This window comes from Amia ocellicauda, chromosome 6 (genome assembly GCF_036373705.1).
Source record: "Amia ocellicauda isolate fAmiCal2 chromosome 6, fAmiCal2.hap1, whole genome shotgun sequence".
In the NCBI taxonomy this organism is placed as follows: Eukaryota; Metazoa; Chordata; class Actinopteri; order Amiiformes; family Amiidae; genus Amia; species Amia ocellicauda.
In genome coordinates, this window is record NC_089855.1 from 16,014,478 (window position 1) to 16,030,859 (window position 16,382).

General features: G+C 39.4%; 1 protein-coding gene across 4 annotated transcripts in view; it reads right to left on the bottom strand.

Annotated features, from left to right (window-relative positions):
• rasa3 (RAS p21 protein activator 3) overlaps nucleotides 1-9,738 on the bottom strand; it is a 72,181-nt gene extending 62,443 nt beyond the window's left edge. For all 4 annotated transcript variants that reach the window (XM_066706349.1, XM_066706348.1, XM_066706347.1 and 1 more), the window contains exon 1: nucleotides 9,564-9,738. In XM_066706349.1, coding sequence (XP_066562446.1) covers nucleotides 9,564-9,618 — 55 coding nt within the window. In that variant the 5' untranslated portion in view covers nucleotides 9,619-9,738. The remainder of the gene's footprint in view (nucleotides 1-9,563) is intronic.
• Nucleotides 9,739-16,382: the final 6,644 nt, after the last annotated feature.

Below are 16,382 nucleotides of genomic sequence, written 5' to 3' on the forward strand. Positions count from 1 at the left end.
GCTCAGACACTGCAGACGAGCTCCCACTGGAAAGCAGTGCAGTGGGCAGCGAGGAGCCGACCGCAAGGAGAGAACAGCTGCTCCACCCTCCTTCTCAAGACAGGGCCTGGGAAACCCCAGCCCCTCGACCGAAAAACACAGAGGGAGAACCAGAGAGAGGAAAAGACTGGAACAGGAAATGATGAAGAGAGAAAGGAATTTCAGCCGCATCCCAGATGTAATGTTTGAAGCAGTGAGCGCAGGCATCACACAAGAACAGAAGAGAGTGTCGGAGATGCCAAAGGGAGTGCCTTCGACTGACTTACGGAGGGAATTCTAGGCACTCCAGCCGGCACCAGATTGCTGCCAGAAGCCTATTTTTTTCTTCTTCTTCACTTCCCTCAAAAAAAAAGAAACTGGAAAGAAACGGTACACTAGCAGAGCCCAGTGAGGAACTGTGGAGATATAGGAGAGGTGTACAGGATATGAATTCCTGAATTAAGACCTCAAGGATCGTAGTTAACTGAAACAAACTAAATAAAGCATAGAATATCACATTACAACACAGCCAAGGATACCATTGGAGTATGTAATACGTGGCACAGTGGGCATGGCCCTTGGTGTGTGACGCTAAGGTCCACGCCTGGTCTGACCAGTGTGTTGCTCTCTTCAGAGACTGGATGCACCACCCTAAAATCTAAGTATATTCCCATTACTTTAACCCTCCCCAAAAAACAGCAACATATCCTTTCCTTAAAAAATAATCCCAAGTTACACAACCGTATTAAATGTATCATTATCAAAAACAAGAAAAAATTAAATGTGAAAAAATAAAAATGATAATGATGACCCCCTTATAAAAAAACACACACACACACACACAAAATAAATAATGTTAATTCCCCTTTGGCAATATGTCCAATCTCACTCTCTTTTGCTAGAATCCCTGAACATATTTTATTTTCAAGGAGCCCTGGTTTTAATTACCAGATCACATGGCAATCAACACAGAGCCAGTTTATTTGGGCAATAATGCAGGAGAAGCAGGGGCTTTGTGGTCTAATAAAGCACGGCAGGGGTGCGGTGGGGGGGCCGGGGATACACAACAAGGACCGGGGCTCATCCTGACAAGCACTATCAATCAGCAGACCACAATTAATTAGTACTCAGCATCATCTGCTCAGAGCTCTGCAAGGGCAGGGGAGTCCCAGCACTGCATTACAACAGCAATAACCAGAGAGCAAACATTACTTTTAATGCACGCCGTGTCTGGGGTTACTGGTTGGCACTCACTTAATTCCCGTCGCTGCACTTGCAGGTGAAAGAAACCATAACAAGCCACCACAGCAGGGATGACACTTCAAACACATGAAAAGCATAAGAATGAACTACGTTAAGAATGTTCTACATATAAACCCGAAAAAGCTACTCTTTAATGATCCAGTAAGTACTATTTTGACCACGCTAATTGTATTTCTGTAGACACTGCATCTCAAATTTCAGACATACTCTCCCTGAAAGCCACAATGAAATGTCAGAATGACTGATGAAGATTTTTTCAGTCACAAAAAAACAACCTCACTGAAGGAAAAAAAGAACGAAAACATGGGCAAAAGGAGTTTGCTTGCTATATGATACCAGGCAATAATTTGGCCAGCTCAAGGTCAGTTTTGTTAACAGCAGTTCACTGTTTCCTACAGCCCACTGCCTCCACTCAGCACTGAAGTATAATATAGGTGCAGGCGTTCAGTGCTGAGAGACGTATTACAACAGGTGCTATCGATACAGTTTGTTCTTAATTTCCCCATGTTTTTTTTTTTTTAATAAAGAAAAAATATATTTTTTAAGAACACAGCCTTTTGTTTTATGAATGATTTAGGCCTCAATTCAGTTCACTCTGATTAGAAGTTGGTATCAACAGAAGGTCGAAAATCATTCTCAATTGTTACACTTGTTATGCGACAGTTAATGAAATAAAACATGTTCTCATCACCATCATAGAACAAAGAGAACACAAATGCAAAACATTTAAAATGTTTATAAGTTTTCTTTATACTTTCTTCCTAAGATTGCCTAAATTAATTTACTCTGTTTATTGATTTAGACTGTTAATCATCTCACGCTGTATTGGGCGTATTTTAACACATTGGCATCCCAAGGTAAATTCTTACTTGCTTTTAGTAACCCAGTCTCTCTGCTTTACACTGTTTTGGGAACAAGCCTTTCCTTCCTCCTTAAGGAAACTAAAAATACTGTGTGTGAAAACAATAGGAAACTGAAACCATATGGTGCAACACAGAGGAAACAGAGTCTTGCTCGTGTTCAACAAGCCACTGGGAAAAAAAATCAGGGCTGCTACATTAGACTGCCCACAACAGCCCAGAAGTGCCAAGCACCTTCTTATGGAAGAGGTTATCAGGAAAAGGTACTTTCAATCACTGTATCCTGTGCGTCCAGCAAAGCTAATCACTTCTACCCCCCCCCAATATATATATATATATATATATATATATAAATCTTCTATCAATAATAAAAACTTTATGCATAATCTCAGGTAACCCCCACTGACAACTGTTTTGGATTCCTGTTGAATTGTTATATCCTTGTATATCTTACTAAAGAAATATTTACTAAGAGGAAGTCTACTATGCACCTATAACAAAACAATAGCTTTATTTGAACTTAGTCAAGTCACAATACCTAATAAAAAAGCCAAAATATAATTTTAAATAAACTGTGGGAGGGGAGTTGGTTGTGATGAATTAAAAAGTGTCTTCAAAAGGCTTTTAACCAATTATGAGCTGCTTATAGCCATATAAATCCCACCCCAGGGTTTCTCCTAGTTCGCCTGTAGTAAGAGCAGCTCCAGAAAACAAGGTTGCATTTGCAGCACAGAGACCTCTCATGCGTGCAAAATACAGGAAACCAAGACCTCTCTCTGCACTTCAGCTTCCCTCAGCAGAGGTGACAGAACCATGCCAAAGCCTGGGCACACCCACCCGAAAACCACTGCACAGGAAGGGGATCAAACAAACCCACTACAATCAGCTGCATGTAGGTTCTTCCACATGATGCCATTTGATCGGTTCAGTAAAGAATTGATTAAAAAACAACAACATTCAACACCTGCAAAAAAAGACAAGCTTTGCTGGAAACTCAATAAAGGCTGGTCCGCTCACAGATGCTTATACCCGTGTGTACAGCAGTAGAGGCCGTTGCTGTATAAGCACAGGGTGAGCGCAAAAAATGCACTCATTTGAAGTCTATCAGTAAAAACAATTTATTTTAAAGTATTTTGCTTGATCAGAACTACCCAAATCAATGAATAATGTGCCTTCTTAGAGGAATTCAACTTTAACTTTTAAGGTTTCTGTAATTGGGAAAATTCATCCTTCCCCAAAATATTTTCCATGCACTCTCAACAGATGTTTTTCAGTATTCAGGTTGAGATAAAGTTGAGGGTAAATAAACATGAATTTAGTACTTAATGATGTATCACTACAGAAACACCATGCCCACTTATTGAACCTATATGCACCCATTTTTGGTGTCATTAAATCTTGTTTTATAAAGCAATGTCAATTTTTACCCTTTTTGCAATATACAATCAATACTTTCAGAGGCATGTTGCCATACTAATATGTACAATTATTTTATAAAATATGACATGAACCATACCTTGACACAGATTAAGATTAACTTGGCCCTATGCCCTAAAACTTTCAGCATGCTATGGTTTAAACTAAAAGCCATTCGTTTAAAAAATGTACAATACCAGTATTTACAGTGAGAAGCTTCTCTTCCCCCATTCGGAGAAAAGACAGAACAAGAGGTTAAAACGTTCTTCTCCAGATTTCTTGTTTTGTTTGTTTTGTTCTCTAGTGATGTGGGTATAACAGTAGCCCACATTCACCATCTGTTTCAGCATGAATGTCCCTCTTACAGGGAGAGAGACTGTGCACGTCTGCTGGCTATAAGGAATTCATAACCCAGCATATCCATTTGACTCGACACTTCTGCTCCCTACATTCACATCAGTTGTTATTTTCTCCTGTTAACTGAGAACTGAATCCTAATTAGATCTATAGCACTATAAGACTAAAACATAAAGATAGGGATGAATTCACACTTAATTTTAGCTTACTGTTGCTGCCTAGCCGTGGAAATGTTTTTGTTTATACTCAATGTCATATTTTTTTCAATCAAGACTGCACTGTTCTTTTAAGGGCTGTACTGGAAAATGTTACTGTATGTGCTTTAATGCTGTGGCACAATTTAAAAAAGCATCCACTTGGCATTGAAAGCGATAGCCTAGTGCAGGGGAAATTATATATTTGGGTGCGCTGTCCTCAGAAAGTAAAGGGTTAAAATAACGTTTTTTGTTTTGTTTTTTTCCAGTCGTTTTTTTTCTTCTTCGTAATAACCAAAGGAAGTTTATGAAATGTCTGGAGAACTGCCAAAGAGGCCAGCAAAAGTCTGCAGCAGTTAACTGAAATTGAAACTTATTTTTTTCCCATCCTCTGCGCTGTCACTAGTAAAGCCCTGTGTGACCAACGATGCGGATCACACCAGCCTAGTGCAACAGTTCATCTGGAACTTCTCCACAAGGCCACATTCAAATGGTTGTTTTAGTATTTTTAGAAAGGTAGAAAATAGGAATCTAAATGAAACATGGTACTTCTGAAAGGGAAAGTGGGGGCAGCTTGCACATTTATGTAAATTTAACCTCGGAATCTGGTTAGAATTAGCCTGTTGCTGAGCCAAAAAAAAAGAAAAGGAAAAAAACTTTGTAGCCCCTCCAGCCAATCAGGACGTCCGCTATGGCCATTTCCTGTATTGCAGACCAAGAGTCCTGACTCATAGATCTGTGGAAGAGAATCCTTGCACTTAACTTCCTTCAGACACGAGCCTGTTTGCGGAAACTAGGAAAGTCTTTGGAAGTAGGCTCTATTGTAACACACTTTTGTTTTTTGATTTTTTATTTACTGAAAATGTTCTGTTTCATACACTCAAAAATCTGTTTAACACCTGTATTTTGTGTGTATACAATGTATGTATTTATTTTAAGATAACATCAGTTTGTGGTGCTTGATAAGGACAATGTATGGAAATCAGGTAATGGCAATTACACGCTGCTCCAGTGACTGAGATATGTCATTTCCTGTGAGCTCATGAAGTGTTCCTCATTATGTCACACAGGCCAAAGGCGATCCAAGGAGATCCAAGGAGCTGCCTTTATATAACCTGCACACTGTGGTGTTTCTTGTGTTTATAATTTTGTTTATTGTAAAATAAAAACATGAGACCAATCCCTAGATCATCACAAGCAATTTCACTCCTTTCCGAAGTCCTAATAAATAGGGATTAGGGAGCTACACCTGTGGCCTGACAAAAATCAGTTACGGATGTGGCCCTGCACACTATAACAGGGCCAATCAACGACTGTGGGCTTCTTTCCCTGTCAATCTTTGCTATGTTGACCAGAGGTGATTAACTCATTTTGTGCACACAGGGTCCAAAAATGCTGCTCTATTTGTCCAGCACTGCTGTAATGTATTCAGTTATTCAATCGAGCAGCAAGCTGGTAGGCCTCATGTAGGACTACACTAACACATAACCACAGAGCTGGAAAAGGGTGTGCATGCATCAAGAAAACAACTGTGGAGGGTGGGCGGGTTATAAAACCACAGACCACAGGCTCCTTACAGTCAACACAATTTAATTTCCACTGGTCACAAATAAACCAACTTTTTCTACATTCAAATGTAATCTGAATGATTATCATAAACACAAGGAAACACAAAGCACATGTAGTCACTAAAACATAAAATGCACAAAATACCTCACATTTGCCCTAATAGACTTGTAGAAAACACTGATAGGTGTACATACTAAATACAGTACTGTAACTGCAAAAAAGCAATATTATTTTTAAAATGTCAAGTTTAGCCAAATGGATTTCAATAGAAATGTTTATCTTTTCATGTCAGCGTTTGCTTTGTGTTTGATATCCAATACAGGGAGACAGTTCCTGCAGAGTGTCCACCCCATAGCTTGACAAGGGTACTGACTGCCCTGAAGACAGCTGATTGTTCTCCACATTGGCTGGGACTAATCTTAAAACTTTAATAATCACTTCTGTGTAGACAGAGAATCTAGTATGAATACAATGTGTTAAAACATATCTGAAAATGTCCTTGTATTCAGTTGAAATTTGATCATAAATACATATATGTTAGCATTTGTGGTGGCAAGCAAGCCTGCCCTTAAAATGTCACTCACTCTTCAGTTGTTCCACAGAAACCCCCCAGATACCTAATGGTTTACCCCTTTGTCTGGCACTAGTCTCTTAGAAAAACCTATTTATCCCTTTAACCCTCGTGTTCCCCACATCCAATCACTGCTCCTCTGCTGATCCCACGTATGGTTAACCTATAACCCCAGGAGCCACCACAGTTGTTTTATCTTCCATCAAGCATGCCTCTAAAGTCCTGACAGAAACTGCCCATACCTGACTGACTTTATATCTGACTGTTTGCTAAAGACTAAAGGCATTATCACCAGGCTCCACTAATATAAGTAAAATAATAAGCTATTTTACAAACAAACAACCCAGGTCTTGAAATGCTGTAGTTTCCCTGAAGAGTTTCAGTACTAAATCTAAACCATCTCAAAATCACAACAGAGAAAACAGAGCTGTAACCACATCCTCTTTTGCGCATGATTATATAATTGATATTTTCAAGTACAAGTGCCTGGCTGTTTCTTCAAGGGGCCCTGAGATAGAAGGGTAGGCCCATGTGTTTCCCCAAAACCAACAGCTCTCTCCCTCGTTCTGAAACCTCTTGGAAACCTGTCAACAATAAACCACAAGACTACCATGGCCAACTTCTTCATCACAGTGATAAAATGGCATATTTGTGTAGGATTGTGTAGACTCTTAAACTATTAACAAACATTAATATCAGTAGTACAAATATTTGATTCAATATTCTAACAAATAAAGAATACTATTAGGATTTTTAGGTGCAGGGTGAAGAGGAAGGGTCTGCTTAATCTTTTACAAATATGTCTTTATCTGCCCACAATGAGACACAAATTCAAGGTCAGGAGAGATAATATCAATAATCCTTTTTAATCCTGCTTCACCAAATGTCACAAATGAGAGCTATTCGTTGCTCCAAGTTCATTTTCAGCCTCATTACAAACTACGGCCACGGTCTAATTCAAAATGTAAACTCTGTTTGAAGATTGTGTTTTATTATTCTTTTAGATAAGCATCAAGTATTGTGTGCTGTAAACCCACAGCAATTGATATCGTCATCTCAATCTGTACCCTGTATTCTGTATCCTATATCAGGCTTTTGTCCCATTTCATCTGCATATATGAGGCATTAGAAATAACAGTTTGTAATTGTGAGTGAAATTAATTACATGATTATGATAAATATACGCATTATAATTGAACTGAAAATGGGATTCCTGTTTAGGTTTTATATTCACTGAGGCTCCGATTATGACGTTGCTACAGTTTCCTTGCCGGAGTGCCTGTGCTGATGTCACACCTAATATCCACAGTATTCTTCAAAAGCAGCTTTTTATGTGGTCTAGTTATCAACAAAACACTCATCAAGACAAGTGCAGATGAGCCCCTTTAATCTTTCATTTTTCCTTGAGAAACTGCCCATAAAGCAGGTTGACCCACCTAAATATAGATAATAAATGCTCCATCAAAAGATAAACTAAAAGTGACCATGTTCGTACAGAGACGTTTCTACATTGCCAACTAAAGGGCTGCCACTATAACAGATGTCGCTTTTGGGGATGTGGTTGAGGCCCGGTTGCATTCATCTCAAACTATCCAACTATAACATTTTATCTTAATTAAAGAAACAGGAAGTTTCTTGCCAAGTCCCCATCTCACAACTGCTTGCGTCCTTCGCAAAATTAAGGACACATTTTAGAGGGTTACACATTTTCCTATTAAAACATCAATAGTTGTTGTTATTCCTTGAAAGCGAAAAACAAGAAAAAAAAAGGAAATGGGTTCTAAGGAATAATAAAACATCTTTAAAGGATGCACACAACAAAATAGTTGTTTTTTTGTGGTGTTACCATGCACTTCCTTGATTCCCGACCTTGCACTTCAGCTGTGAACCCCCCAAACTGACATGAGGAGATCAGAGCTGCTTTCTGACCAGAACAAATGTCAAACAGGGTGCAGATCTTTGTGCCTTTGTGAACTCTTGGATATATCTGTCTTTTCCTGAATTATAGTAAAACACCACACAAAGATGTTATCTGGTAAATCAGCAAAAAAAAATATGTATGAGAGGAAATACAACTGGGACTGGTTATCAAGTGTAACATCAAGCTAGACGCATTAACGTTTGGGGAGAGAGAGAGAGAGGCAGGAGATCATTTATTAAACCTGTAGCAAAGCCTGCAACTCACTACCTCAATGAAAGCCCTGCTGTAAAAATGCGTGTAAAGTACATGACTACCATCTCAGCTCCAGCCATGTTTTGTCTTGCACGGCTCAGGTTGCCGTTTATTCAAAATGCATCTTAAAATATCGCAGTCGCCACAATGACTGACAGAGGATTAAACGAACAACGTGTGCGGGTGGGTTTAAGAAGGCAAGGAAACAAACCGCAAAAATGCGTTTCACATCAGGGAAAACAGCTCCCGATTTGCCCAATTCCAGTCTTTATGGACCTTAATATCGCAGGGCATGTGCAAGCATCGCGCAATACTTCATTTTCATGTGAAGCTGCTCTCTTCTTTTTCTCTTTTGAGACAACACCCACTGTTACAAACCGCAAAGCAGTCAGAGCTGTCCGTTTATAGTCAGAGTGGAAACCAGTACGCTATATGGACGGATTGCAAGCCTGTTAGTCCATGTCATTTTCATGAATAGCTATTAAAACGACTGTGAGCTTCAGCGATGCTTGCACAGCATAGTATTGTGCCATACACCGCCGAACTGTTAAAAACATCATGTTCAGGGCCATCGCGTTGTTTGAACGAATCAAACAGCATCTATCTGAGGATTTCAATCAAGATAGCACACTCAACATACCCACAGCGCCTACTGTCAGTGTCACTTGTCAGCTGTCTTGTGAACATGCTCCTATAAAAAAAATACCAATCTGATGATGCTTATTAATAATAAACCCCGCAAAGGCTGGTGCAAAGGCAACAATGTAGCGCAGCCGACCGCACGGGCTTCAGCGCAAAACCTACAGCGGAGGTGAAAGTAACCGGCCATCTGCTACAGCAGCTGTCGGCTACAAAACGACAACTTTTCCTACACTTGGCGGATCTGTCATTTTTTTACACCCCTGTGGACAGCGGACAAAAACAAGGCGCATTTCCAGATCAACGTCTCCCTCTCTTTCCAGACCCCCATACACAGAGCGGCGAGGTCCCCCCGAAGTTACGCCATCCTCCCCCCCCCAAAGAAAAGAGAGAGATGGCGATTATCATGTTATGACATGTGTTATTATTCTGTCTACGTCTACTACAAGAGCAAGAATCCCGTGTGCTTTTTTGAGGTCCCTCTCCCTTCCTCCCCGCCTTACCTATTTTGATTTTGACGCTCTGGAAAACTCTTAGCCCTTCTTCTTCGACCGCCATGCTCGCAAGCCCCGATTTTCCCTTTTTGGTGCCGGACGGAGCGGTGCCTCCACAGGACTGGGTCTCGCCAGTGCAATTCAATACCGGGGCGGATAGTCAGCCCGCACTCGACGCGCAGCCAGGCAGAGCGTTCAAACCCGCAGGACGCGGGCGGGGGGCGGGGCGCGCAGCGGGCAGCGGCGCGTCTGATTGGGTGCTGGCGCGGCACGTCACGGGTGTGGGCGGGGTCTGAGTGTGTAGAAATGTGCGAGGGTGAATAAAAACAGAGCGACGAGGATGAGAAATTGGGTTTACATGGAGGCGTGTGCGGACCGTGCAGGGGAGAGGATGTTTCTATTGTCATTTCACAAGTGTCTATTTTAAGATATGCGTCCGACCTACCATAAATGCAAGCATTCGTCTCTTATGATGCACACATACATAGTCAAGTCCACGTGTGGAAGTGGGATCAATGCAGAACTGCGAGCATATTCAAAAATGTGCCCAGGATGAAGAATGACAGCCTTTAAAATAAACAATAGCTTTCATCACTTTCCTAGAATTTGATACGAGTTGATGTGCTTTGTATAAAATAGGTAACGACAAACAAGGAAAACTAGTCTCTCAACCAGAAACCAGTTTTCTCACCAGATGTTCAACAGTAACTTGACACATTGTCAACCAGACCCGAGTACCCTACTGATCACTGTTTGATCAAGGTGGTGCAGCTTCAGGATGGATTAAAAACAATACACAATAAAATAAAACATGTTTTTACAATGTATATCTTTAAATCTCGATGCTGAAGCAAGCAGCCATGCAAATTATGTACATATATAGATGTATATGTGTGTGTGTGTGTATTTGTGTCACAAAAATGTAAGCTTGAGTGAATGGCTGCTCTATCTCTATCTTTCCCTAACCTAACATGTTTCCCATGTGGTTTACATAAGCAAAGCTTTTGACGTTACACTACAATCCTCAACATCCAGAGCCAGCAGAATTATGCAAATATAGTGGGTGATTGGACTGTTAGAAGAGGAGACTACAAAGTTTTATTATGTAAAAATAACAACTTTGGGGTGAAATAAAAATGAAAAGTGTATTTTCTAAACACAAGATCCTTGTTACCGACTGATATTTTTATGTTGAACAATGCAGTGATCTGAACCTCAGTTGGTGCCAGTTCCTCATATTTGTAAGACGGTTACATTCTTACTTCCTTCATAATATTCCCACACAGCCAATTTGATCACTTAAGCAGCACACAATATTATATCTTCCTTGTTTCCTTGCAGTGTTTTAGAAGGTAATCCTTTGATTTACAGACCAACTGTTGTGTGTGGAGCTCGACATGTCTTCCTGCTTTGCTCATCCATTACAGTGTTTGTCTTGTTTACCAGCTTCTGTGTTTATTTTGATTGTGTTCATACAAACTCACCAACCGTAAGAAAATCTGAATGACATACATCTAAAAAGAACACAGAAATAAAATGATGTGATGAGGCTGTTCGTTTTGTTTCAGTCTATAGTGTTGAAGTTCTACCAAATACCAAGATGCCAAGAGTATGAGAGGCAGATGTTTTACTGAAGATGCCTATCAGCCATTTCAAGAGGCACAACCAAAAAGAGACCACAAAGGTCTTACTGTTTCATCAGAATTCACAAAAGGGTGTAAGATTTGCAGGTGACCACTAAGCCACAGAGTGGAATAGATGAGCAGGCCAGCCCAGCTACACTGAACTTCTCCTTTTAGCTACAGATCTGGTGTTAGTTACATGAACTCTTTCCATTTGTTTTTCTTTTTTCAAGTGTAAACCAGAAAAGCTTGTTGGTCTAAACGTTTTTTTAATCCATATTTGTATCCATTGAATCATCCTGGGTATTAGTTCTGCCTTGTGAAAGCGATGTCACCTCAAAGCTTCTACATGGTAGAAAGATTAAATAAATAAATAAATAAATAAATAAATGTTGGTGTGACAAATACAAGCTTTTGCCTGGAAGGAATCCGAGAAATGCAGAGAAAGCTCCAGGATCCCCTGAACAGATCACTGGCATGACAGGAGAGATATTATACATTTGTTTTTTTTGCTGTTAAAAAGTATGATTATAATGAGATGTCTGTATCACAAATGTGTAACTAACTCATTATTATCCATTTCCTGTCAATTGATATTTTCTTATTCTTCTCTTCTAATAAGTATGTGAATGTATATGAAGGGTTGTAGATCTGGGTATATCTGCATGTGTATTTGTGCATGTGCATAACACACGCGATTACATTTCGTTTCTGGGCAGTGCTGTGTGGGATACCACAGTAGCCCATTGGCCATGCAGGGTTAATGGGTGCTTTTCTCCATGTGGATCCAATCATTTCCCATGTGGACATGCCTTGTGCAGCTGTTTGGAATGTTATTTCTTGCCTTGAGGCCACCATGGAAGCTAATGACAGACACATGGTACTATTACATAAACCCTGTGGACCCACAGAACCAGAGGGTCGATTACAGCAACAGGAAAGAGATGTCCCCCAAAATATTATTGCACAGACCTCTAATCATTTTTAAAAAGTAAAGAGGCACAAAACCAAAAATGCAATATCAGCATTCAAAATGACCAGTGAAGAGTAATAATTTACAACAACATCCATTAATTGTCAGAAAGCAGACAAAACCCAGTTGTGATAGTTCTCAGACAAACCCACACATAGAAAGACATAACATCACGTGTTATGGTATGGCTAAAAACCTAATGAAAATGCCACTGTTTATTAATGCCCCCCACCACGCCCCACCCCATTACCTCAAGCAAACCTCTCCTATTTCCACATCCTGACTCTACACTCACCCTGGCACATTCAAAGAACTCAGAAGAGTGAAATATTGACAACAGCAGGTTTGAGTCATTAGGAAATGAAAATATTAACCTTCGAAATGCTAAACCCCATCTGGTCTTCGTACAGTTTCCTGTTTATTCCTCACTTCCCATAGGCTTCAATGAGTATTTTATAGTCTCTCAGAAGCCCTTGTTGGCACTCAAAAACAAGACAGAAATAAAAGTATTTGTTACTTAACTCATGTGATATGGTTTACAATACTCACAGAGTGCTGAACTTCCAACTGTGCAATGCAAATATTATGCCATGCTACACAAAGTTATTCCAACATCCTAGCTGGCAAACATCCACTGAGTACCACAAGAGAACACACTGTGTGTTAAAGTACCAAGATGTGTCCAATGCTATGCAATATATGATATAATTGTATCCTATTAAAAGCACAGAAATATGGTTTCAATGAAAAACAGACAAAAATAAAACACAATACAACAACACTCACATGTTGTTTCTATATTATTATTATTATTATTATTATTGGAATGGCTTCAAACGGCGGATTGGAGTGTTGGGGGATTCTTGGTGTTTTGTTTTTGTGGGAAGAGAAGTAATACACATTCCTTTGACTTCATCAATATTAAGAGACCTTAAATATTGTGTTACAGTTAATGGGTAAAATGCAAGAAGCATAGAAGATGGAGTTCAGCATTTCAAAAGCTAATCTTTCACTTGTCTGCCCACTGAAAGCAGGTTGATGAATTGACAGATTTTTTCATTCTTACACATGTGCAAATAGATCTATGCTTTGTTTATTAATTTGGAAAAAAAAAAAAAACATGGTTAATACAATATCTCCATTAACTTAATCTGCATGGCCTCCTCCACATCTTCTCATCAACAGGGCATCAACCTTCTGTCCCCCCCCATTTCAACAGCAATAAAGTTTTCATATAAACATTTTCTGAGCTATTTTGGGCACACCTTAAAAAAAGAAGTCCAATTGAATCACTTGACTTCAGTCACTTCACAGTTCATTCAATCTGACATTTTCCTCAAGTCTCAATTCTGCTCAGGGATGCTTTTACTTCTCTAAAGTGAACGCTCTTAAATTCAGAAGAAAGAGGAGAAGAACACAACAGTCCGGGTTCTGCTAATGAAATTGCATTTTCCACTGAGAAATCAACAGCTTATTATTTGCACAAACGGTTCACTGCTCACATAATCAATGTGTGCACAGATACGGTATCATAAGCATATACAGACAGGCCTTAAAGGCACAGGCGGTTGTGTTAGGACACAAGATCAGTACAGTAAAGACCACAACGATATGGGTTCTTCACAAATACAAACAGTCTTCACAGTGATTCTCAATTCAAATAGAGATCCCTGTCATTGTAAAGTGGAAGCTGCCGCTCTGGGACTTTCCAGCAGTGCAGCAGTGATGTAACAGTTCTATAACAAAACAAAACTGCACCATTCTCAATTCAGAGTCCAATTCAGCACTTACCCAAGGTCATCAAGGAAAACTGACATGGTAATAATGCAGCATCCCCTGCTGTCCCAATTGTCATTTCAATGTCACATATTCTGGTTAATCATGGTTTTCAAATCATGGTACAATCCTTAGGTCTAATTTTAGAGCACTGTGTTGATTTCAAATCATCTCTGATTTACCAAGCTCGAGAAACTTCGCCTTGCTTTTGGAAGCTTTCGGATGCTTCTCTGGTTATTGTAATTAAATTACTCATGCTGTCAGAAAATAATCTAATTCAATGATTGGCACATTGTTGTGTCATCAGGTATTATTACATACAATTACCCATTACACAGCTGGGGTTCTACTGGAGCAATCTAGGTACAGTGCCTTGCTCAAGGGCACAGCAGCAGTGTCCCCAACCTGACATTGAACCCACAACCCTACATTTCAGAGTCCAGAGCCCTAACCAGTACTCGACACTGCTGCCCAATCACAATCTTTCTGCTTATGTGTGATTATACACTGCAGTGCAGAAATGAGAGATGTTTAACTACAACCCATTGCACCCCATGAGTAGCCTGCCTGGCCCATTGAAGGCCAAGCAACAGTCTGAACCCCAACCACCACCAAAATTGCTAACTAGGCCCATACAAATCTACACTAGATAGAGTCAGAAGAAAAATAGTCTGTAGGAAAGCAACCCTAATCTTCGGGAAAGACTAAGATTACTAGAGTCTCTAAACCTAAACCTAGCCCTGACCAAAATGTAACCTTAAACTGATGGCTTAACTTTACTAAACTATTGCTAAATTATTCCAAATAAACTTAATGTAACTGTTAAACCATTCCCACCATCATCAGAATCCTTAATTCATTTTCTAATTTCAGATTTTTCTTAGTCATGAAAACTCTCTTAAATATCCAAATGATCGGGTAATACAGGTATATCAATTATAGTTTCACGTCACTTTGTTGCACAAGTGCTCCAATTCAGATGATATATTGGTGAGTGTATTGTGTTCTGGTAATATGCAAATCTTCTGATCTGCCATAAACCTGTACTTCCACATTTTTGCCGAGTTCAAGATAAGTCTGCAGCAGCATTTCACTTTATACAAGGGCTTTAGACTAATAGATTCAGGATCTCTAATGTGACCTCCAATCATGGAATCAAATGTAAACGCTTCTATAACTGCCATTACAGGTAAATGTAGTGGGTAATTGTTCCTTTATTGTTACACATGTTCTTAAAGAATAATTACAAAACAAGAGGTGCAGCTTTCCCATTGGTTGATCTCTCTGAATCAACAGCTGGCAGAGGTCCAATCGGAAACATACATTAAAAGCCTCCCAGAATCATCCTTGATATAAATGATTTTTGTTGTGCAGGTGCCTAGGTGACACAATTTGTGCAAAACATGCAGAAGAAAGGAGACACCCTTGACTTTACAAATGCGGAACTGAGCCCCAAGGCTTTATGCACTGCTTTGTGAAATCACTCCTGTCATTACCCGACTACATCCGTCAGTGAAACAACAATTGACATCTGATACACATCATTCATAGATGTCAAATTGCATTAAAAAAAGAGTTAAAATGTTTTGCAAAAATACATGTATGTAGTCAAAATATATTTTGTATGTTTTTATGCATTTTTTCTATTTGTTACCGCAGAATTGGAGGTGCATACAGTCTTTAACTGACTCAGTAGCAATACTATCAAATTAACTTTCTTTTTAAAAATGCAGCCAGATCAAGGTCTTGTTGATAATAAAACATAAAATTATTTGAATCAGTAATAGTTAGCTATGCTCATAATTCTATTTTTTTTTTTGCATTACTCAGTGTAATTAACTACCTCTCTAAAGTTAAAATGGCTTTTATAGCACATGCAAAGTGGTCTCACAGTTCTGTTTTATTGCTAACTCCAGATATTGTCTGTGTTAGTCGATGGCTGTTGTGGTCCAAGGTCATTAAAGCCACGTATGGCATTTGAGAAACCACATTGAAACAACCTCGCCATACAGCATTAGCAGATTCTCACATTTTAAACAGCAGCAGCGCCCCACCTAGTGTTAACAACTGGAACAAAACAGACAGCATAGGCCTTAGGGGAGCAGACATTGAAATCATTCATTTACAGTAATGCAATTAGACAGTACATCCAGCAGAGATTCATTAACTGTGTAAATAATTGAAACTGAAATCTTCTAAAAAGCACAGCAAGGAAGAGAATACAGTCAGGTCCATCTCAATAATTATCTGTCAATTATAGTCTTGGTCTAGACTTTACTGCAGATTCAGAGGTAACACGCCACCTTGAAAGATATTTCTGTATTTGTGGGTTTGGTTGATTTCTTGATTTTAAGGTCTTTCTACCCCTTTGAAGAAAAATGTAATTTTTCTCTTGTTTTCCGATACTCCGTCTTCACTACTACTCTGACACTTTGGGATCTTAGATTAGAGGGATCC